General features: G+C 44.1%; 1 protein-coding gene across 2 annotated transcripts in view; it reads left to right on the forward strand.

Moving 5' to 3' along the window:
* Positions 1–25823, forward strand: part of LOC120956810 (MOXD1 homolog 2-like) — a 79944-nt gene that overhangs the window by 11973 nt on the left and 42148 nt on the right. For both annotated transcript variants that reach the window (XM_040378555.2, XM_040378557.2), the window contains exon 3: positions 9594–10118. In XM_040378555.2, coding sequence (XP_040234489.2) covers positions 9837–10118 — 282 coding nt within the window. In that variant the 5' untranslated portion in view covers positions 9594–9836. The remainder of the gene's footprint in view (positions 1–9593; positions 10119–25823) is intronic.

Consider the following 25823-nt stretch of genomic DNA (forward strand, 5'->3'; position numbering starts at 1 on the left):
ACGCCTTTGACCAAGGCGACGGGATAAACTCATTTGAACAAATAGAAATTAATTAAAAGCTATTTTTCTCACTTTACCACCTACAACGACCCACTACCAATACACGTTATCACGTACACCTTTAGGCAAGCTCGCCAACCGCTTTTCCATAGGACACTGCCATCTGACTGTTAGCTTTCTGGTTTTCCGCTGGACCATTTCTTTGGCTTTGTGCTTGCTGTCGCTTCTTGAAGCTGCCTCAAACAGGAAGAATATCGGCCGTACCAAGAAGAGACATCGAGAAGCTGCAGCACCAGCAGCAGCAGCAGCGGATTAGGTTCGCTCTGTGTACAGAGATAAGCGGAGCCGGGTCTGCGAGCGGAGCGGATATTTAATTCAACTGCAGACATTGCGGACATTTTGCTGCGATGTTTGCCTGTGTGCCAGAAACGGGCCCGTGTCTTCCGTATCGGGCTTTGGCTGCGAAGTACGTAGGTAGGTCAAGTAGCGTTTGGACCGGTTTGTCGCAGTGTAGAGGGCGCTCGTGGTCAGCAGTTTGCCGGCATTCGGAGGAAAAGGCCAAGGTGCGCGTACCTGCAGAAAAGAAAACCATCGTGCAGCGAGCAGCTTGAAGTCAATTTATCGATAAAATAGGCCATCTCTATTTAAAGAGGGCCCTCTCCCTGCTATCCTCTTTGCCTCTCTTCTATTTTTGAGACCAGCGCGTCCTTGGTTCTGCATGCGAAATGAGCGTATCCGGCTCGAAGGACCAAAAATGGCAATTTTTTCGAATCCAAATTTGTTTCGATGCCATACCTTTTGCCTGTACAAAAAACGGGTCCGTCACGTAACGGGTTCACCGGAACACCCCTATCCAACTTCAACACACATACACACACATACACACATACCGGTACACTTACATACTCCGATTCGGGCTATTGATTTCTGCAGCCATAAACTTAACTAGCTTCCTGTGTCCTTTCCTGTGTCCTTCCTCCCGCCCGTTTTCAAGTTTAGTAATATTTTATAAATCGATTTATTGTCGAACGATGTAGCGCAAACGAGGGCAGGTTGTGGGCAGAGTTGCTTCCTCCGCATCAATTCACCCTCGGCAACCACTGCGACCGCTGGTCGACGAGAGGCTTCCCGTTTCCCGTGTTGGGCCTGGGCGATCGACATCGAACGCTGGGATGACAGCAAAAAAAGGGGTTTATAATTCCGGTTCCGTTTTTTCCGAGACCTTTCCCCCGCAGGGGTCGGGTACGCTTAGGTGTACGTTGAGCGTGCTTCCTTCCAACAAAGTGGGAAGCTAGTTTTATGGGTTTTCTTTTCTGGCTGGGCACCTCGGTTGCAGCACGTTAGCGCCGTTTCCCCTTCTTCGGTTGTTCCGTCCCGTTCATCAGTGAAAATCGAGAGCACTGGAAAGGCACTCAGGCTATTCAAATTCGTACCGAGGGAGGGGGTTTCGAAGCGGAGTTGGAAACTCATTTAAATTCCGATACGATAAATTTTGGCGCAAAAGCTTGCTTCACTTGCCTCGCGCGCGGCTAGGGATGAGGTGAAGTATAAAAAAAAACCTGAATCACATTTCACAGTGCTAGGAATGGAAACAACATTGAAGGTTGTGTTTTTATCGGGATTCAGGGAGGGGGGTTTTAACCATCCTCACCAAAACTCATGCAATTGCAGATTCTTCTGTAAGCGCGTATAATCGGGAACTAGCAAGTGCAACCGCTCCCGGGTACAAATGGGACCATCGGGCCTGAGATGGGTGTTTTTTTTCGTTTTCGTTGACTACCGGCACTCGGCACACTACTGGCCACGTGTATATGTGTGCAATTTACAGTACGATGAACCGTAAACGGGTGTGCTTTGAACAGGGAACGGGATGACGAGCGAAAACAGGGAGAACAAATTTTTCAATCGCACGTGCATTGGGATGGACCTGGAGCGGGGACCGTTAAGTTGCAACCCGACCGAGTTCGTTTGTAGTTCCGACTGATTTCGAAACGATCCTACCGAAGCACTTTTTCTATGCTCGGACGGGTGGAGAAAGACACAAAAAAATACACACACACGAGAGTGAAGCCCGACATCCGGCAAAGTATTTACTCTAAACTCTCCACAAACGTTCCACCAGGAATAAGAGGTTTAAACATTCTCTGGCCTGAATGTAGAGTGGAACCGAGTGAGGAGGAGGTACCAATGCTCAATGCACATTGCTTCGGTCGGTAAACGTACGGTTCATGTATGAGTTTTTCGCTTGCTCAACAAACCAGCAGTGTACCGTTGTTGGAGCATCGAAATGTTTGGGGAAAAAAGGGAAAATAACAGAAAAAAGCACGATTGAGGGGTTTTTTTTAAATGTATGTGTGCGCTAAAGGTTATACTTTTCGGCAGCTATTTTTCTAGGTGAGCACGGTTCGAAACACACGCGCGAATGCCCGCTTTTTTCTATTCTGCCCCTAGAGAAACCACATTGGGTACCAATATTTTTCAACATTTAGATCAATAAATTGTTCCCGTGCTGACTGGCACAATTTTTTCTCTCTTTCTCTCTTGCGTGAAAGAAGCGGGCAAGGCTGGAAAGGTTAAACATTTTAATGATGCACCTGAGAAGCTCGCAGCTCGACCTCGCCGGCGAACGAAACCGAAAACTGCCTCCCCGTAGTACCTTCGCTTTCCCGGTGGAGTTTGGTTTGGGGAGATACGGGGTAAGATACGGAGATTCGTGTTTCGAAATTTATTTCGGGGCAGTATGGGGTTTCCCTCTTGGGAAACGTATAAAAAGGGTCGTGAGTAGGTTTGTTTTTGCTCTCCCGCTTCCCGCCAGCTAGAGTTGAGTGATTTTTTATTTGACCTAATAAATAAAATATAGACTGTACGGGGGAAAGATGTATAGATTATTATTCTCATAGATGGCAAAATTTGGCTGCTAACAAGGGAAAAAAAATAAATGAAGAATTGTGCTCAAACTACATACATTTAATTAAAAATAATATATTGGTGCCATGACCAGGATTTTTTTAAATTGGAATTATGCTTGTACTTTGAAGTATTTAAATTTATTGTGCTGTGGTACTTGTATCATTCTTTTTTTAATATAATAGTTCAGCATGTCACTTCATGCAGCAGACGTAGAGTTTTTAAGCATTTAAAGTATTTCACAACAGAAACCGATTAGGCACTGTAATGAAAGAGTTAAAAAGACTTCCAAAATAGTTATTGAAAATATGATTTACTCTCATGTTTTTTAGTGCTACTAAAGATCGATATAAAAAGCTATTTGAAATGCACTCTCTCTAAAAGTGACTATAAATCGGTTACCTTTTTACAGTAAACGCATGTACCTGTAGTCGCCCGTGAAGTACCAGGTAGCTCCATCAGATACATACAATGTTATTGACTGCTTTATTTTTTATTTTTTATTCAGTACTACATTTTCGCAAATTATCGCTTATACTAAAATCGATTTTTTCCCAGAATAGAGGGCTATAAAAAACAGTTTGAACAGAAACGTATTTTTTGGAAATTAATTTAGTTTTCCAATGGATGCAAAATACAATCAATACCGTCGACTGATATGTGTTCTCGCCTAACAACAATACTAAACAAATCCATCGACAATATACGAAAGTTAAGTTCTGTATTAAATTAAAGTTCTCGGCTAAATATCACACAGCGCCTCCTTTCGGCAAAGCTTCAGCGCTTTAATCCACGGCACGGCGTTCCCGAAGTTTTGCCTATTGTAAATCAACGCCCCTCTCCGTATCAACCCTTTTTCTTTGCTACATCCGCACGTCCGCACGCTACTACTGCTGCACAATCGTGCCCCACAAATCTGTAAGCAATCATGTTTCACTTAATTAACATATTCGCAAAAGTCATAATCCCGTCCCCGCTTCGTGTCGGCTGTGTTTCGCCTTGGCAGCAGTCGGAACTGCTTCGCACGCGCAGCCAAAAATCGAAAGTCGCACAACATCGGAGGCTTCATTTGCTTGAGCATCTCATGTGTAAATAAACTTTTGTGCCACGTCGAGTTGAGTGTGGGTGGGTGTGTGTGGGTGGGTGTGTGTGTGTTGAAAATGTGCCTCCTCTTGGAAACACGCAGCAAGCAACAACTGACAGAGCGTTTCGCGTTGTTGTGGGCATATTAGCTGTTTCTAAGTAGCTTTTTGAAAAGAAAAAAAAACGAGAACTTCAAGAAGGAACAGCACAGGCGCCTCGGTTTGGGCTGGAATTCAGCAAAGCAGCAGACACGCAAACACACACACACACATACACAGGATGAAGAAGCAAAGCACATCGTTCGTTGCCTCCCATACGCGGGGAGTGGAGAAGTAGCAAAAGACGCTGCACAAAACTTAACGAATTTTCAACGAGCTGCTAAAAATGTGTCTAAAAGTGAGTGAGTGAAATTGATTTACAATGGCGAAGACCTACTTGCTGGTGGGCGAAGGGGGCGATGGAGTGAGATTTTGGTTTGGATCAAGTGTACTTTTAAGATTTCAGCCACCCAAAAACTTCTCCATGTTTGAGGGAAAGACATGGAGCAGGGCTGGCGCGTTGAGGGAGTCTAAGGCCCCGGTGTTGACGGTGTTGGAAAGGATCCTTAAAATATGCAAACAAACGATACGCACCGGGCAGGATTTTGGATTTTTCACTGTAAAAGCAAGCAAAGAGAATGGTCCTGCGTTTTTTGCTTTTGGTCCGATCTTTCGGTTCATTTCATACGCTCGCTTTGTACATATTCATCCGACTGACCGATAAGACCACCGCGACGAAGAAAAATCGTCCGAAACACCAATATCTCTAGTGTTTTTGTGTTTGATAAATGGACGCGCTGTTCTAAGGGGCGCGCACTGTAAGCCAAATCATCGGCGAAGAAGCTTGGTGCGCTCAAGGACACTGGGAGCACAGAGCGATGCTCTTATACGCTTGGGGCGCATTATGATGCTGATGATGATAACGGCTGCTCGTTGCTGTGCGCGGTAAATGTCCTTCGGCTTGTTATTGCTTGACTGGAAGAACCCACCACGACCACGTCGACTACAAGTGTCAGCAATTTTGGAGCGAGGTGAAGAAACGCTGCCGTACTTGCGTCGTGGTCGGACAAACGTCGCGTGGATCGCTCCCGTTCCCGCTTTGCACGGGGAGCGGAATAATGCGTTTTGCACGATTTTCATCAAACGACATTATGAATAACAATGGACGCAGACAATGGCGTTTCGAAGGCACATTGTTGTGCCCGCTAGCAGTGGAGCTATGGCCTGCTGGTGTGCCTGATTGGAAGAGCGGGAAAGCCGTGTTGAGCTGATGCTGAGGTGGTTTTGCTCATTGAATCCGAAAGCAACATACTTTCGATGTCCTCCCACAAAGTGTTCTTCTAACATAGTCTGTTGGCAGGAGAAAAAACCTTTTCTTTTTGCTGGAATCACTACACATGTTAACGCATGGGCTAAAATGGTGGCTCCCACCAGTTGGGGTGGCCATGAAACACGTGTTGATGGGAAGGACGTGTTGTGTAGTACGTCGAGGGACGAAGCTGTAAGACCAGCATCTCAATGCATTGGTGCCACAGCAGCCTCCGAAGAGCTCAATCACATCACACGGACAAGGGAAGATGAATTCCGACAACGGAATGCTTGTTATCCGTGGCGGCATGTTATCATTTATTGTGCGATACAGCGCGATGTTGCTACCCACTCAGCATTCCCACGCAGCCCAACAAGTCCGGTTGGGTGGGAGGTGGCCCTAACCCAATGCCTCATTTCCGCTTTTCGCCAACAGTTTTTGACATAAAGACGCTTTTTCTTTCATCAAGTGTTTCAAATGCGAGGCAGGGGATGAAGAAGAAAAAAATACAATCGACGAAAAGTAAGCAGGTAACCTCTTCAACGGCTCTCTTGAGCCCCTAACCTGTACTTCATGACGGTTTTGTCAGCTTTTCATGCAAATTGTGAAGCTTTTTTTGTGAAGCTGACTGCTGTGCCCGTTAGTGTGTGTGTGTGTTTGTGTGTTTGTATTCTTTTCTTTTGCGGTTATTCATCCCCCATCGACTTCATTGAAGATGAGGAGCACACGCGAGTGTGTAACCCCGAACGGTATTCAGGTCTTCTTTTTTTATGTTGGCTTAGAGCTGCCAAGCACCACTTGTGTGACAAGTTTCAAGATCCTCCTTCTCCGCACTGCGACAGGAAACGATGTAAAGCACTGGGAGCGGCAGGAAGACAGACACACACACACATATACAGTTCGCTGGACCACTCGGGCGGACATTATTTGAATTTGAATGGCGGCCTGTTGGGTGGAAAGACTTTTTCTTTATCACCGGTGAACCATGAGACGCCTCCCGCAGGCTCTGTGCGACGGTGCCGCGCAACGTGCTTTGTTTTGTGTGCAAGAAAAAAAAAGCAAAGCGGAAACGCTTTTTGACTCGTAATTGTCGAAAAATTGTGCGCACCAACCTTTTTATTCACCCACAGACACACACACACACAATTCACAGCAGATCGCACGCTCTGTACGTGTATGTGTGTGGGGGGGGATCTGCCTATGACGCGGAACTGATGAAAAGGTTTTCTCAGAAACCCCAGCGGAACCGGGTGGGTTTTCTTTGTTCTCGCGGGAAAGCTTTCGGAATGAAGTGATGCTTTGTGTGTATGCGTGTGTGTATGCGTGTGTGTGCGTGTGATGTGTAGGTTACATTGAGATTTGAACGCTGAATAGGATGTAAGACTCGCACAAAAAGTATCCATACAATGCAAATAATCCACCTCTTGTAAATAACTAACAAGGCATACAATCACAACATATTTGTTCACTATGTGGGAGAAATGGGGAGAGAAATCAAATAAGATGTCTTAAAACATGACTGATCATATAGTTAAATAAATGTAAATATACGGCAACACAACTAAAGTTTTATAAGACTCATAACATCAGTACAGATCGTAAGGTAAACAAAATTGTAGTAACTTGATGGAAAATATTGCCAAAATTCTCTTGAAATTATCGAATTAAATTGTGACTTCATTGTTTGCCACTGCGAAGCCAGTGGCTACGATTTCTGCTGCGTGATATGGTTGATCGGGCCGGTCTGGTGGTACAGTCGTCAACTGAAACGACTTAACAACATGCCCGTCATGGGTTCAAGCTCCGAATAGAACGTGCCCCCATATGTAGGACTGACTATCCTGCTATGGTAACAATAAGTCACTGAAAGCTAAGCTCACTTTACTACTGGGTACAGGCAGGCCTTGACCGACAACGGTTGTTGTGCCAATGAAGAAGAAGAGAGATATGGTTGATGACGTCTTCCAGGTACTAATTCATTGTTTGGACAGGTTTCATAGACATCCCGGTCAAGCTAACGAAGCAATTTAAGGGACATGTAGGTCCCTCGGTCTTCATTTCTAGCTTCCTTTGGTACCTCAACTCACTCAGTGTTTCCGGCCCTTCGCAACTTGGCTTTTTTATCCTCTGATTTTTATCTAATAGGACCAAAATGTTGTAGATGCCAGAACAAACATACACGACGTCACCAAACTGCCTCAAGATGACCGTTTCGTTTGTGGCGTGGTGCTTTTCTTCGATCTTGTACGCTCACGGCTAGATTTCGACTGAAAGAGGTGTCAAATTTTGTCTGCTGACTCATGGAATACTATTATTGAAAGCGCAATAAACGTTTCCGTACCCGTTAATAAACGGGTTAAGAAAATCCCATGAAATTCTACATATCGAAATAATCCATGTTATAAATGGAATCGATAGTATTCAAAACTAATATCAATTGAAATTACCTTGAGAAATACTAAAATAAAAATTAAAAACAACATTTCAGAAATTTTACATTCTTCCTCAACTTCATGATAGGATAGCCTAATAGCACAACTTGATAGCTTAAATAGAACGATGTCTCGGTATCTTGATACCAGAAGGTATCTTGATACCAGAAAGTCAAATAGTGAGAGTTCAAACGTATGTTCAGCATCCCTACTATCGAGTCTACAATGTATGCAATAAGGATTGCAACCAAGTTAGAACATTCACACGGATCCATTGTTATCCATTGAACGAGTAATAAACAATTAAACAATTAAACAATCAAACAATTATTTATCAAATGAATTTATAAATAACTTGGCTGCAATCCTTATTGCATACATTGCAGACTCGATAGTAGGGATGCTGAACATACGTTGGAACTCTCACTCATTTGAATTTCTGGTATCAAGATCTGGTATTCTCTCATCACAATCAATTAATGATTGCTTCATTATATTGCTGTAAGTAATGCTGCATTAATGTATATGTTTTTGGTACTGATGGTATCTCATAAAAAAGGAAACAGTCGTCATTTTATGACTATTTATCAAGGTCTGATCAAAACAGTTCCGTAAAAATAAATAATGCGACTTTTGCCGTTCTTCCGCAATAAAGAAACGAACGTCTTCAGCGTAACTTAATTTTATATACGTTATTCATTTAAAACAAGGTGCTTGGATTGCCTCACCGTGTATGTTTAAATCGAAATATTTCATGATTAAACCCAAAAATATTTTGGACTGTTTGCCTTATTACATTTCTTTTAATTAATTTAAACTTAAAGCAAAACTTTCCACCAGCTTTTTCCAGCCAGTGATGCGAAGTAAAAACCTACATCTAAAACCTCAGCAAAGAGGCAAAAACGAATAACCACTTGACCTGCTCCTCATTTGTCAGCGCTGCTATCGCTTCGCGTGGCACACTTCTCTCACTGCCCGTGTGCACGAGTTTTATTGTGGAAAATAAATTAATTTCTTAATTTCTCACCGTGAGCGGGCGGGAACGCAAGCGGGGCAAAGGGGACAATTTCACTTCACTGTTCTTATCACGGGGCGACAGTTAATTTTATGTGTCAGCGTGTCCGTCTTATCGGCCCCGATGCTCCCGACGTGCAATAAAGAAAGTGTGGTGTGCTGCACAGCAGGGAAACAGATTCTAAGCTCCCTGGCTGCCGGAGAAGAAAGTATGCTCGCAGCGAGACAACAAGGTCGCACAGGGTTCGCCAAGAACATAGAGAGTGCAGCACCGCGCCCGATCGGTGCATTCCTTTACCCCGTTGTACACAGTATGGCTGTGTGCAGTCGCGGTTACGATTGTTACTTGCATTGCACTAAATATCGTACCATCAGACACACGCACAACTACCAGTTGTTTGTAAATGTATGTGTGTGTGTGTGTGTTGCGTGTGTTTGTATGTAGCCACATTAAATTAAGACTAATTTATAACAAGTGACACTTTCCAACGGCACTGCAAACGCTCCTCAGTGCATCCAGTGGCCCGTTCCAAACCGCCGCTCACTGTGGCCGTCTCCCGCAACCGCCCCGACCCGACAAAACAAACGCATCATAGAACATAGTTGCAATAGAGCCGCGGGAATGGGAGAGACGACGAACATACCCGTTCCCTCCTAACACTCTGCGTGTATCATAATTAATGATGTAGATAAAATGAAGCTAGCCGCGAGCGATGCAGCTGGGCAGTGTGGTGTTGCCGCCCAGCCCGGGAGGTGGCTGCAGTTGTTGTGTGTATAAAAACTGATCACTCTTCTTGCATTCCGTTTCAGATGGTGATGTCTTGCGGTTGACTTCAGGTAGCAGCAGCAGCAGCAGTGCGAAGGATCTTCCCCGGTGCGTGGCACTAAAACTCAACTAGAATTGCCAAGTGGAAGTTTGCCATTTCCATTCGCAAAACGTTGCTGACAGTGTATGTGCGTGTGTGAGTGAGAGTGGATGGGAGTGTGCTTGGGTGTGAGAGTGAGTGTATAGTGAACACAGGTGCATCACCAGGTGTGTAGCATCTCAACAAAATGGTGATCGGTGGCAGAATGTGGGCGATAGTGGGGCTGCTCCTGGTGACGGTGTGTGGTTTCGGCGCGAGTTCCGGTGGGAGCCCGTCACTCCAGTGGGAGCATCTGGTGGACTTTGATCCCAACTATCGGCTGCTGTGGAGTGTCGGCAGTGCGGAGGTAACGTTCGAGATTCAGGCCCGCACCCTCGGGTACGTCGGCGTTGGGTTTTCGCGCGACGGCACACTGATTGGGGCGGACCTTGCCGTCGGTTGGATCGACCAGGGACACGTCTATCTGCAGGTGAGTGTGCGAAGATGAATAATAGAGCATGGGACGCAATGGAGAGAAGCAAATGCGCTTGCCGCCTAAAGCAAAAACGATACATCGATCACAAGTCACACGAGGTGTGCAAAGTCATTCATTTGGAACTTGCGTTGAAAAATGAGGCCGTCCTAAACCAAACCGCGAACAAGCAAACTACGAGGGGCACTACAAAAAACCACTCCCTCCTTCCCAATAAACCATCCTCCAACTCCAATCGAGTGCAAACATCACCGTGCGCTTCCGGCGATGGCAAAACTCGTGCCTGGGTAGATTTTACACATCATAACCTCGAGCGGAAAAGTTTTGCATTTACAATGGAAATTGAGCATGAACTCACACTGTGGTGAGCGCAATAACAAACACCAAACGAAGGCAGTGGCGATACACACCAAAAAAAAAGCCTTCCCGTAAGCGTGCCCTGTGTATTGCGGCTGCCTTCATTGAAAGATTGCGTCACTGTGAAGCAGAGCGTCGTACACACACACAGAGCATGAAGCGTACGCCAACTTCCTGTGATGCAGCCAGGCCAACCTCGCCGCACCGTCGTACCCTGCCGGCGTGACCTCCAATTAATTTCTGCCTCGATTTCTGCCCGCGCGGCAGTTGTTATTTTGAACTTCGTTTTTTTTTCGGCAGTGAGGAAAAGGACGAAACACAACAGCGCAAACGGCGAACAATAAAGCTGCGTACCTTTGGTAGTGCCTCGGGCTGGTGAGGGCGACTCCTTACGTCGTCAGTCGTCACTGTTTTTTGTTGTGCCGTTTGGTTGAAGTCAAAATGAGATTGATTTTTCCGTCGTTTACTGCACACAAACACAACCACATGTTTTTCTTGGTGCATTGTGGTTTAAAGTAACGCTTGTGTACGCGGTCGTTAAATGTAAAAAAAGATAAAAGTCTGAAAGTTTGTATTTTATTGACAAAAAAATCTAACTTTTGTGAAGTTTTATGTTTTACGTCTGGCATTTAAAACCTAAAATAGTCGCAAAATGACACAAATATGTACATTCTAAACTAGTCTCAGATGATAAGTCAACAGGTTTCTATGAGAATTTAAACGTAAACGTAAAGTAAATGATGAAATATTCCACTCGATCTTATAACACATCTTCATAGTAGTAATAGCATTTGACTTGGCTGTTTGGATGATGTAAGTCATATCGTCGGACAGATCAGAAGGAAAAGAATGCTCTGCTGCTTCTCGGTGACTTTTATCATCCAATGATCTTCTGGCACTCTGGTCGATAGGCACTATGAACCTGTGACCTTTGTGGCGGAACAGAATTGATTTTTGGGTTCAATCAATTGCCAACGTCTGTGGGGCCATCCAAACAAGTGGCATCGTAAAGAATCGAGGAAACCAATCATATATTGTGCGCCATTTCTGATGGTGGTACTGTTCTGTGGGCATTACTCAGTCACCGCCTTTATTGAGCTCATTGTTGCAGTTGATCCTCATCACCCACCCTTAGCAGTCATCCGCCACGGTTTCCGCCCATGATTCGTTGTTGCCGGTGGTGTAACCTTGACATACGCTACATTTACATTATATTGAGAATTTTAAAGTTTTAATTGGAGTTCAGCGTTAACTGAGCTGGCCTCACACGATATGGGTATGGAAACAGCTTCTGAATTTTAACTGGCTAACTGGCTTTCACTCATTTGAACAGTTTGTTTCAGTTTTTTTGTGAGCAGAAATTCAAATAGCTTTAAATATTTAAGACACTAAGCAAAACAACATCACTCGGCAGCCCTTGGCTTAACCACTTTAAATCATCGATGATTGCTTTCAATGAGTCTCTTTTGATGATTTTACAACTATCATGAACGATGTTGACAGCTGTCTGTGAGGCCATATATCTCCCATTAATTTGATATCAGACGATCCTCACTTTACGATCCTCGGTCGAACTGTTCTCCCTTCTTTTCTGTACTATTTCTCATCAACTCTCGACAGAACTAATAGCAGATAAAAAGAGAGAGGGAGAGAACCGGCATTGTTTCAAAGAATCAGAAGGGAGTAAACGATCGCATGTCAATGTAACACTATCACAGCTCTCATTTTTTGTACATCTCAAACACTTTGTAAACTCCAAAGTGTTTAATGACGTATTGCTCGTTCGATCCCTTTATCCAGAATTAGCTGTCTTGCTTTAAAGTTACCAATAAGTGACAGCCTTTTTTGTGGCTAATGAGTTGCTTTAGTTTGTCTGTTCAGGCATATTTTAATGCAGCGAAAAGTGATGGCAGAATTTGGTAAAAATGGAGTTGGCTCCGATACGACTCTGATAATTTCGGAACCGACCTCGAAAAGATAGGTAAACTCAGCATTATCTGGAATCATTCGAAAGTGTCTGGAATCGTCTCGAGTCGTCCGGAGTCGATCGGAATCGTCAGGAATCTACTGGAATCATTGGGAGACGGACTCATCCGTAATCGTCCGGAGTCTTCCGCAATCGGTTGAAGTTGGGGTCGTCCGAAGTCGGCCGGAGTCAGCATTTGCCTGTACATAGACAAAGGCATGTATGCGAATTGCACGCGCAAAGTGAAAGGAAAAAACACAACGAAATGATATTCCTGATTCCAAGCACATTGTACCGGAGGGCGCCTGTAGACCCCGACCGATTCCGGTCGACTCCGATTGACTTTGGACGACGCCTAATGACTCCAAATCCGGTCAACTCCGGTCGACTCTGGACGACTCCGACTCCGAACGACTCCAGGCGATTCCAAACGACTTCAGTCGAATTCGGACGTCTCCATACGATTCCAATCGATTCTGGGCGACTCAAGAGGACTTCAACTATGGACAGAATTAGTGGTTCTTAGTTTCCTGAAGTGGAGGTCGGACTAACAATAGTCGAAGTCAGATCGGAGTCTTGGGTGCGCTCCAAATAGCACATCACTAGCAGGCAACTTCAATTTTTCATTTTCTTCACACTTCAAGAATCACACTCAGGCTAAATTTGAATCCATCAAGGATTTTAAGTTTGTTTTACAAAAATACACGTATATACTTTTTTCAACCAACCAGAAGTTTATTTCGCTCACCATTGATCTCCATTAGCATGCGTATAATAATTCTACTCCCGTCGTGTTTTCCAACCATCGTAAAATATGATTTTGGGTTGGTTTCCTACAACTTTACAACCCTCATTTGCCTAGAAGATATTTTAACAATCACCTCCAAAACACAGACCGGTTTGAATTTATCATGACCGAGAGCGCGCGTGAGCAGAAGATGCAAGGGTCACCTCCTACCCATCCCAGGCTTTGTAAAACAAAACGCCCGGGCTACAAACCCTACCGCTGCAAGTGAAATTTTCCAACCAATGTGACGGGGTTTTTCAGCTTGGAAGAACATTTTACAGACCCCTCACACGAACCCGAAGTAATCCGTTGATCGGATCATTTAACGGAGAGGGCCCGGCCGTATGTGTTTGTGTGTGTGTGTGTGTGTGTGTGTGTGTGTGTGTGTGTGTGAGTCTGTGCAGTCGTCCGGTTCGCAGCACACATATGTATCGCGAGGTAATCTGATTATGATTTGAGCTAGCTTGCCCTGTTACACGCTGCTAAGCTGGCGAGGGGAGTACCTATGGAGCCGAAATTTGAAGTTGGTTGGAATCCTGTCAGAATCGGTGAGGCGCATACGGAGATTCGGGTACATCCGTTTTTCTTCTTCGTCTGCAGTTCCGGGGGTTTAGCGTTTTTCGGCAGGAAGAGAGCACGGGAAAGTTCGTCCAACCTAACCTTGCCCCGTGCGCTCGGCGGGATGTCTGCTCTGCACACATCACCCAATTCCGGTAATCCAATGTCTGGGGTATCTTCATCATCATCTGGTCTTTCCCGCACAGTCTGGAATCAAAAGCAAGCGGGTGGGATGTATCCCACCCTGCGAAAGAAGTTTTCTCCACATTCTCAAACGTTCTGCACACGAATTCAACCCACGGGGTAGTTTTTGCAGCGGAACACAAACACGCGGGAGAGCAACCGGTATGCACACAGCATACGTGCAAATGATTGTTGTTATGATTGTATCATAAATATTACACAAATAAACAAATTAATTCCTCCCTGACGTCAAAGTCTCGAACCGTGCTCGAGCCGTGCCCGGCGGCATCAAAACGTCACTTGCGCTACCGAACGTACGTTCAGCGGGCAAGGGTTTTCGGGAAAGATGGAAAGTTTTAGCCCTTTTCCTGGAAAACTGTCAGAGCAAAGCTGGTACCGTCGAGCACCGTCGATGAGCTGTACAGGAAGCTGACTGGCCTCGTGATTGGCAAAGGGTAAAGTTTTGTTGCCGGGCCGGGAAGTTTCACGTACACCGGTATATGCCGCTGCGGTGATGAATGAGTTTCCCAATTTCACCGTAACTCGAGCCTGTACTTTGGGGATTTAGCAGAGATGTAAAACAATTTGACCATTTAGTGTGAACCAGCTAGCCAGCGAACCGGCCTACTCCCAGCACAGGAATGTAGAGAAAAGAACGGTTTTTCTGCCGAAATCCAAATCGTTTCTCGATCGGTTCCTCTATCCGGCAATGTAAACAATCCGAGCGTACCCGGTACCCTGTGCTGGATTAGTCACCTGCCCGGCCTTGGTGTATTAATTAGCTACCTCAGTGAAGCGGTGAACCGTGGGCTGGTGAGCAGGGAGTTCGGGGAAATTAATTGCACCTACTCGAATTTCCATTGCCCACATCCGGAAGACCGGCGCCCGAGCAGCACCGTGCGCTTTGTTGCTTTGTGACGCGATTTGTCAAGTGCCGGGCGTATCAAAACAACATTATCATTGTGCTGCGGGCTGCGTTCGATCATCGGTATCGTTAAGGAAGCTAGTTTATTTCCCCCCTCATTCACTGGCGGTGATGGTGGGTTTTGGTCAAACCGGGCAAAGGTGGCCATAAATCACGCCGGAATGGGTGAGCAAAATTTGCTTTTCTTTCGCAGCCAGTTGTTTACTGCAGTTTGCATGCCATTCGCGATGGAAAACTCAGCCAAACGGGGTGAGCGAGAGAGAGAGAGAGAGAGAGAGATTGGAATAGTGTGATGAGGGCTATAAAAGGTAGGTGCGTCATGTCGAAATTCTACGGAATAAACAAAACTCTACGCATACGCCAACAGCGCGGTACAGTGGTGCTTGGGGTGGGGAGTGAAACAAATGACCACCGATTTTACCTGCGTGTTTTTCTTTTTCTGTTCCGTTTCTGGGGAGCGGGATGATGATCATTTACGAGTGTGTGTGAACGTGTGTGTGTGCGAGAGAGGGAAAATGTGCTGATGATGGTTCAACTTGCACGAGCAGCTACATTTCCGACTACGAGGTAGAGGGGTGGAATAAACGATTGAAGGCTTACGATATTTGCCATTTACTGAGCGCGAACGGTACGATCCGAGCTGGTCATTAATAATGTTAAGACTCCATAACCTCCTGCTGATTTTTTTTGCTTTCTTTATGTATTTTTTGGATACAGTGTGGCTAGGAGAAATCGCTATTTTAGGAGTGTGTATTGTAAATAAAATCTATTATTTTATTTTATTATACATAAAACAATGCTGTAGAAAGATGAGCGATTGTTCAGGCAATAAAAGCTACCGTATATTTCAAAAGAGGCATTATTGTAAAAATGTGTACTTGAACTGTTTGTTTTCGTTACGGTTGTTTTTATAAAAAAAAAAACAATTTTACAAGGACATTTAAGACGAAAAAATGTAAGATTAGCTATGCATTCAATCGTTTGGTTTTTAGAAAAAATTTGCTTTCGCTTCACCACAGTCTGTCCAAATATGTTCAAGCCCGTGATCATTCGTTGTATGCTTTCTGTATCAAGTCTAGTTAGGTTTGAGTAAGCATTTAGGACATATTTTTTTTTATTTTCTTACGACTGTCTAAGTTATCTATTTCATGTTTACAGTCACTGCCACAAAATTTTCTCTCTAAGGCATCAATTTTTGCCTCTAAGGCATTAATTTCGACAGTGCGCAACAATTATTGACTTTAACTCCCCTTTTTCGGTGCTTAAGTCATCACATTTTTACTCTTGTAGGAATCATGATGATTTAAGAAGGTATTTGAGCAGATTTTTGACAGTTGCAGTTTTAAATCATACAATGTATACCACAACCGTGTAATGCGATTATTTATTGTTTTGGAAAAAAATGAAAATATATGACATCAAATATATCACTCCAATAAAACTTCCTAAATTGGCATAAAATTTGTTATATTTGAAATTTTATCAACGAAATTATTCACTAAATTTCATCAACGAAATTATTCACGCTTAATTTCAATAATTTCAGAATAATTTTAGAAATGACGTTAAATTTTGTTAATATTTCGATTGATTCACAGTCAAGTGATGCCTAAGAGACAAAAATTGTGACATGCTGTTAAAAATTGGTGCCTTAAAGACAAAATTAGGTGAGTTAGGTTTGACAGTTACCTCTTTCAGTTTTACACGCACGCACGCAAGCTCACAATGAATGGTAAGTTAAGTTGACGATTATTTTTTACATTTTTTGGAGTGCTGTTCGAGTGTCTTAATACAATTGTGTCAACAATATGAGCAACCAAGTTCTCCCAGTTGCAATTCGCCCAAAAAACAGGGTATTGCTCTTAATGAAATGTTTCTTTGATACACATTCGACAGGATTTTATATGTTTTTTGGTGTCTGGTGATAATATTCATAACTTGATGCCAATACATTTTGTTTCGATGATCGTTTGTCTAGTTCATGCTACAGAAAGGTCAACAAAAACAACAAGATCAATATTGAATACACTTTTATTCAGGAGGACCCATATCTTCGCTCGTATTGCTTACCATACAACAATTTAAGATTATAGTAAGTTTATATAATCATTGTTTTTCGAAATTCCGATGGTTGTCTTTGCAAAGGTTGTTATTTGTTAATAAAAAACAAACTTCCTACAGATAACTACTAGAAAATACATCTCCAATTAAGAAAATCACTCCACCGTTGCGTCGTACCACACTGTAAATCGGCTAACCGAAGTTAATGTGTCCTTCCGCAACACCGTTTGTTCATTTCCCTCCCTAAGCTCTAAGCACAAAATAGCGTATCGATGGCAAAGTTAAAATAGCACCATCAAGTACGCCCTCGAGGTGTGGCAAAACGTGGCAGTAAAGAGTACTACCTTCCAGCCCCCTCTGCCGAGCCCGTCCCATGTAGTGGCCACCGTTCTGTACACCCCAGAACAAAGCAACAATTACCGGCTCAAGTATCCGGCGTGTGTGTCTGTGTGCGTCGACCAGCAGCCCGGGAGACAGATTGGCATGTTTTGGCGCGACCGGTCGGGCCTAGATTCCTTACCGCCGATAAGAGAAATTCGTGGAAAAAGTTTCACGGAAAGTAATAGCCCCCGCTCCAGCGCCCGGCAAAGATAGGTGAATCGACGTACCGACGGGTGATGGTGGCTCTTCCTCTTATCTAACTCGCACCCACCCACCTTACGTACTAAAGCGAAGCGGGAAAGAAAACGACAAAACTTAGAAACCTTTTACACACGAGAAAGCGTGTGGTTGAAATTGCGTGAAATTTGTTATCGCCAGCCCGCAAACGCCACATGCCGGCGGGGGTACCACTTAGGGCGAACTGCGACGCGCTGCAAAGCTTGCCTTGGGTTTGTTTTGTCGTGTTTTGTATTGCGCCCATTGCGTGAAATCGGCCAGCCAAGAACGGCTCCAAAAACAAAATCCAGCGTTTCTTATCATTTAAAGGGAGAAAAACTTTTTGCCACGGAAAAGCCTTACGATTGCAAGCAACAGGGTAAGAAGTTAGGGGAGGGTTAGAACGATTGCACGGTGGAGGTGAGATGTCCTTCAAAATAAAATAAAAACCCGGGCCAAAAACAGTGAGAAGGAATTTTCCCCACACGAATGTGTGCCACCCTGGGTGAAGTTTCATTTTTTATGGGGTAAAGTTTTCGCCTTTTGCCCACTTGCTTTCCTCATTCTGCTGTACCCCGTAAACTAAAATGGTTGATAAAAATATGCTCTCCCAATGGCATGCTAATCCCTGCGGTTATTCGTTTGCGGGGGCTCTTTCTTCTTCCTTCCCCACCTGAGCGCCCTCCTGAGCGTTGTGGTCAGGGTCGCTTTTTTGCACCCTGCCGTCTTTATTTCGATATTTATTTAAAAAAGAAAAAAAAAGAAAACAGAGCTTTTCCGCAACGATGATGACAGTTTTTTCCTCATTCTCGTTATTTTGCATAAGAACTGTTCCACCGGTCGGTGGGGAATTTATTGCCTAAGGTCAGTCGGTAAAGGTGTGCTCGAAGCGTCAGCATTATTAGAAAATTTCACTGCAGAGGGTTCGGCAAAAAAAAGCGAGTGTCTCATCGACGGGACATGGAATTAGCGCTTAAATAGGGGCGTTGGTTTTTTTTTGTACGTGACACGGTCACTTTCCAGTTAAAGTTGAGCTTCCGGGTGAGTTTCTCTTTCCATCTGTATTGCTGCTGTATTTTTTCCGCAAAAAAAATGTTACTCACGCAGCTATACTTGAATCGCAATTAAAAAGTTGAAACGTTTGCGAAAAAACGGAAACCCAGGTTGGCTTTTTTTGTTCGCTTCGTTTGCCTATTGCTCGCCGCGTTTTGTTTCCTTCTCACCGGTCTAAAAATGGCTTTGTGTTGAGATAGAATGTTAATAAAATGTTGGCTTGTCGATGCAGTGAGAACGCTATTTTCCTTTTCCCCAGAGGTGCTTCGTGGTGAACGGCTTGTGATGTGGTTCTAGCCAAGACAATCGATAACGTGCTTATTAAAAGATATAACATTTACACAGAAGATTTGATGAATGATAACTTGATAATTGTTAAACGATTTCATCACGTCAAGTTAATGCCAAGAAATATAGAGTATTCCCATCAATGCGGTAGCTGTTGGTTGAAAATTGTAACAACAAAAATTAATCATTTGAATGAGCTATTTATTAAAACAAATATTTTTACAATCTTTTTATCGCTCTATTTCTTTGTTATGTTAAACTATGCGCTATGTCTGCACTTTTTCTTCGTGTAGAGAATACAAGGAGGGAACAAAAAATATAAATATCACTCCAGAGCATCTTGTCGGCTCAAAACGTCACATCATCATGACTTGGGTAACAGGAGCAAAAAAAAAAGAATCTCTAGAACGCACCAGAACCCAAACCGTGGAGGAAGAATTTAGCTGACGCTTTTCAAAATTTACATTATTAAAAATGCTAACGCTGGTCACAAGCCCCGGGAAGGAAAAAAATACTGGGAAAGCAAAACATAACGAACGAAAAGTAAATGCGCGCACCTGACCGATTATGAAGGAAGTGGCTGGGCTCACTAACGGTTGCTGACTGAACGCTGCTCTCCTTGGCTGCCGGAGAAGAGCCGTCCCGTGATAATCAGCGCGAAAAACTCGCTACCCTTTGCACAATTTGTCCGAGCGCGTGTGGGCAGGAGTGGGCGATTACCCGAAAGTGGGTGAATTTTGGGTGTAAAGATTGTTCCTACACACACACAAAAAAAAAACTTCTCTCGCAAGCACCACCGTTGACGGAAAGCAGACGGCTTGTGTGTAAGGGTGCTTCGCGCGAATAACTTTAAACATGATAATTAGTTAATTTTTAACCCTCTACACAAACACACACACACACAGGTGAACCAACGTAAAGCACGTGCAGTGGCCCTTTCGTTGCGGGGATCAGGAAATGTATACAGGAAGCAAAATGGGGTCGTTTTTGCCTATTACGTTTACGTTTCATTTCTGCGATCTTGCGCTGTGCTGCTGCATCAAAACCCTTCTGCTTTCTTTTTTTTTTTTTTTTGAAGCCAACCAGAGCTGGCCTGTGTTTTATCTAGCAAATTGGATGAGCTTTTAATTGTGGCGCACAATTGAATTACACAGCCGTCGTTGGTTTTAATTAGTGTACTCGTGTAGCGGGCGCAATTGCGCTTCACAAACATAATTTTGTTTGCCAGTGGTAGGGCATTGGAGAGGGCTTAAGAATGAGAAAATGGATTCCAAAATTTGAAGGAACACTTCAACCACACCTGCCCATAAACGCTGCATCCATAATTCATCCTTTATTGGAAAGCATTCAGTTGTCCATAAAAACGATTTTCTTCAATCTACTAGCGAACGTTTCCCACTTCTGGAGCGTTCCGAGTGATTCGGAAGGTTCCAGGAAAACTTCCAGCCCTGCTTGGGCGCTATAAAATGGAGCAATCCATCGATCAAAATCTTCTCCAAAGAGCTGATCACGTAGGTCTTGCGAATATTCCTCCTGGCCCATTTTCTTCATCTCCAAAAGCATCGTTCCAAAGACCCAATCTCCAGCTCCCTCCAAAAAAAAAAGCGTCCACATAAAGCGAGAGGTAAGCAATAACAATCTATGGGAATAAATGAAAAATTGTTACCATATTACTGTGCCATTGCGTGTGCCGCTTGTGATTACGTTTATGGAGCGACCGTTTCCCGGTTTTATTGCAGGGCATATTTTAAAGGCAGCACCGGAACGTCAGTATTCCTGGTCTATCTTTCCGGTCGTAAAGGACCTTGCAGACGTTGCGATATCACCGGGAAGAACGGGGGGGGGGGGGGGGGAACACACACACACACACAAGCAGCAATGCCATAGAAATGTCCCGATGAAGAGGTATGTTTGTGGGAGCTCTTTTCCGTTTCTTTTTTTGTTGCCTTCATTCTGCTGTCATGGATGCCTTGTTCGGATTCCATATCAAGCCGTACGAACCGATAAGGATGAATGAATGGGCACTTCATCATTTCTATTGCGTGTGGGATTTTGCTTCCCCGTTTTCTCTGGGTGGGTGCAAGAAATCTGATACAGCATAGGTGTAGGTAATGAATTGTATGGAAAGGAATTTCGTACACTTTTCTATAGTTGGCCCAACAATTTTCTCAGAATTCTTGGAAAACTTGTGAAAACATTTTACTGTGCGCTGTCAACTCTACCCGACAAAAAGGCAAATATCAATTAAAGTCGGACGTTAAACGACAACAAGGCGCCCGTCACCGAGCAAACCTGCCCGCTGGCAACCTTTAATTACCCCCATCCCCCCAATGGGCCAAACCCCATCGCCCGCTGTACATTAGCATTAGAGCTGCAAAAGCTGAAGGAGGGTCCTCAACCCACCGAACGATTCGAAAACAGCTCCCCAAGAAAGGATGTTCGAAGTTGCTGGTGCATTAAAATGTAAAACATATACATAGACACACACACACACACACACACACACACACACACACACACACACACACACACACACACACATACACTCAACGTACAACCTTCAAGCGTCGAGCGCCTGCAGCGTAAAAGGAGGTTTGCGTGAGCACACTACTCAAGAAGGCGGCGACGGCCCTGTGGTCCGTCCTTCGTCAGAGGCTTTCGTGGCAGGAAAAACGGCATTGCCTCACGGGGGCTCCTGTTTCGTGCCTGTATGCAAGCCGAATGAAGTTGTGAACAGGAAACAGAAGCCTAATGAAACTAAACAGTTATTTGTGTACTACGCAGGCTTCAAGCGCGGGGGGAAGGGCGCAGTGATACAAGGACCGGGGACCGTTCCTTTTTTGTCTGGTGCAAACGTTGTAGACCTCTGGAACCTGCACCGCACTGGCACCAAGATGGCACACACAGACCCATACCCAAACACGCACACACACACTCACACCTACTTTCTGGAAGGTGTCAGAATGCGCACCTGGCCACAACATGCACAGCGTCGCAGCGTTTTGGAAGCCTAACCTGCGCCATTTTCGCATTTGGACCGTTGTCAGCAGTGGCAAATCGCATTACCGTCACCTACATGGAACACGGTGGTTCTTCGTAGTTTGGCGCATGTAATGTTTGTGTCATTGGGCTTGGTTGCTTGCGTGTGTTTTTTTGTTTGTTAGTTTCTTACCACGTTCGACCATGCAGCAGTGCTTTGAATAGACGTGTGAGTGAACGATAAATGTTGTTTGCTTGTCCGATGTTCACACACCGTATCGTAGGCTGCATGTTCGTGTAAAATTCTTACGACCCCAAGCAAAGCAGAAGGTTTCACTGCTAGTGAAAGCAAACTCATAGCAATGCTAGCTGTTTTCCCTTTTTTTTTGTGGTGTAATTCCACGAGCAGGGGTCGGCAAAGTTTGAACAATGAACCGATGTACGACCTGCGAGGGTATTTTTCAAATTTGCGTATTGGATGGATCCACAGCAGTAGCACTTGAAGAGGATATTTATATTAATTTTTATTTTCTTTGACCTCAACAAAAGGGCAAAAAACTATATTAATGAACTATATTTCAAAGCAACTTTCCTTGCTTTGAAAGCAGTTTGCTCAACTAAATTTTGGAATAACAGAAGAATGGAGAAATTAAACTCTCCAGTGTTGCATGTAATGTCAACAAGTATCCATATAATTTTCCAAAATTGCTGTATAGCTTTGGTGCGGTTTTGCTAAACGTATTGGTCATGGGTTCAATCCCCAAATAGATCGTGCCGCCATACGTAGGACTGACTATCCTGCTATGGGGGGAAATCAATTAGTCACTAAAAGCCAAGCCCATAAGTGGTACAGGCAGGCCTTGACCAACAACGGTTGTTGAGCCAAAGAAGAAGAAGATTTGCTTCCTCTATTATTTGCATGAATACACTTCGATGATATCAGTCTCGTAAATGCCTTGGAGCGGTTCTTGTAGTAAGGATCAGCTTGTCGTGTATAATGCAAACATGTATACCAGTAGTACTACTATTGTTAAAGAAAAAGTAGATGTAATTTAAATTTTTATCACCATCAAAATTTGTATCATTACACTTATTTACCCTTCAAACTTACTATGAGACGAATAATGTCATTCTGCGAGTATTGGAACTTAAACTGGAATTTCAGAAAGCTTCCAAAAGCATAAATAATCTCAAAATGGTTGAAGTTTTCGCACTTCTCTAAAAGAAATTGTGTACCCCTGTCCAAAAATAATCTGATTTGTTTTTCTTCTTGTGCCGCGCAATATTCGCAGTCCCTGTTGTAGAAGATTATTCACACATTGCAGTTTAGGACAGATGACGATGCGCACCATACTTTTCCTACAGCTCAGCGTTGTATGGAAAAATAATAGAAGGCAGAGTTCGTTCCCTGATTTGCAATCTTGCAAGCACCCGTTAATAGAAAATAGAGCTATTGGAACAATTTTACTACACATGTTTGTGTGTATGTGATTGTGTTGAGGAAGTGTCCCAACGGGCACTCGACCAACAAAAACATGGACGCTTCTCCTGTCCATGTACGGTAGCAGCAGCGATGGCTATCAGAATCGTTCCGGTTCGGTGCGGATTGTGTGCAAAATTCTCACAGCATCTCGGTGTGAGTTAGAGGTTAGAAAGAGACGATGTGCGCTGTATGTTTAAGTAAATGTATTTACCGAAAGCAGTACAGAACAAGCAAGCAGTACAGCTAAGTGAGTAGTACTCCGGACTGTTCCGGGGGGGTGACTGCAGCGACTCGGTCGAATCACATGATGTCGCTGTAATATAGTTGCTAAGTACACTCGTAATAGCTTTAATGTCGGAAAGTCGAGATCCTCTTTAGAAAGACAGCGTGCGCAGTACACAGGGTAGCCTGCTGGTAGAGTTACTGCACCAGGCAGTGCCTGGCGAGAGGAGGACAAGTTTTACTACACACACACACACTCTCGTGGCCTTCCGCACCGTGGTTGCCTTCCGGGCCGGGTGGGGACCTCCATATCGCCTCTAACAGTCAGCACGAAACACACTCTGACGCCAACAAGCAGCAGTCTGTCTGTGCCCTTTCTCCTCGAGCCGTGAGTCCCGTGAAGCTGTCGCAAGGTTGCGATGATGATTTTTAGCCATCCGACGAAAGTTAAATTAATGCAAACATGTTGTTTGATATGAAATTTTAACTTCTTCTAAACCGTTTGCATTTGCTCGTGTCACCGTGACGGAGGTTAGTTACTGGCGACTTGCTGTAGTGGCAGTGCGGGAGTAAGAGGGTTTTATCGAGTTGTCAGACCAGAACCAGAGGGGTAGGTACCGGCTCGTCCATTAGAAGCGTGCACAGGATGTTCCTTGTAGTAGGAACTTCCGCGGTGTAGGATTATCGCCCGAATCCGAGACACGAGCCAAAATCTCGGCAACCCAAGCGCCGGGTGAGTCTAAATTGATGGGAAAATAAATGTCATGATTTATGTAAACGGTAAGAGCCAGCGAATGAGAATGTTCGTGTGGGTGTTTGTACGACGAGTTGTCAAACAGGAATGACACAACCTGCCCCCCCCCCCCCCCATGCGCACAAGTAGAGCACTGGAGCAAATCAAACATCAACCCCGGTTGGGCACGGGAAATGGAGGTGTACATTTCACTTGAGCCTTCAATGAGTGTTCCCCGTCGAATGGCGATGGCGACATTCTGGCAGGCGCTACTCCAGTAGATTATTGCTAATTGTTTGCAGTTGCGTACGGGAAATGCGAGAAATTATTGGCTGTATTTGCATTACTAATTGAAGTTTGTGATGTGCAAAGCCGGCGGCACAAGTGTGGTAGCGGTTGCCGTTACTGGCACACCGATTAAGTGTCTGTAATAAGTTTGCAAAGCATGATGCTGCAGGAAACTGCTGCCAAAGCTGGGTTCCAGTGTTTGTTAATTATGCTTTGAGGGTCGTTAAAATCTGCCCTCAATGAGTTGGTTAGAATCGCTTGAGACAAATCTCTTGCAGCTTGGATTTATGGCACAGGAAGGAGTGAAGGGTGATTCAATGAGATGTATAGTTTGATATGAAGGTAAATATTTAGTTTTCAATCTATTCTCAATGGGTTAAAATCTCTAGAACAAGTGAGTAGAAACTATTTTGCTACATCTACATTAATTTAAATCTTTTAACAGCTCAAGAAGAGAAAAATGATCGAGATGATTTAATGGTATATCATTTTGTTTTTTTTTTCTAAGTAATTTACAATGAGACACCAGGCGCCTCCGTTGCCTTGCGTAAATGTTAGGTTAGGTAATTCAAACTCCACCCAAAAGACTCCAAAAATTATGCATTCTGCGAAATGTTGATTTCGCAAAACATATTGAAACCATCTCAATACTACGTCAGATTAGAGTTGTCATGAAAAAACAAACGAACAAACGAAAATGGTTAAGGCCTGGATACATTCTGAGAGTCTACACGTGTTATCAATTCCGATGTTATAAAAGTTGTCTACAGCATCTCGTAGAGCACGGGTTACTGGGGCCTTGAGATAGCCAGCATTGCTCGGACTCGAAGTGTCTTGGTAGGCACGTACTGTTGAATTCGCGAAATTAGCACTAGACAAGAGTCATTGTTTTTCTTTAAGAAGCTCGATGAAAAATGTCAAACATTGCATATGTTTGAGTATGTTGACGACCAGCCCTAGCAGACCCAAGGATCTTACAACAAAGTGGTCAAGATGTTCCTCTAGAGATAGAGAGAGAGAAAGAGAGAGATAGATAGATAGAGAGATAGATAGAGAGAGAAAGAGAAAGAGAGAGAGAAAGAGAAAGAGAGACAGAGAGAGAGAGAGAGAGAGAGAGAGAGCTCATAGCTTCATAGCTCTGAATGATGACTAACACCAGACAGCATCGTGATTAGTCCCTAATCAGAAATATGCTTAGAGCCAGTTTTATAAATGGTACATG

The sequence above is a fragment of the Anopheles coluzzii genome, chromosome 3 (assembly GCF_943734685.1).
Source record: "Anopheles coluzzii chromosome 3, AcolN3, whole genome shotgun sequence".
NCBI lineage: Eukaryota > Metazoa > Arthropoda > Insecta > Diptera > Culicidae > Anopheles > Anopheles coluzzii.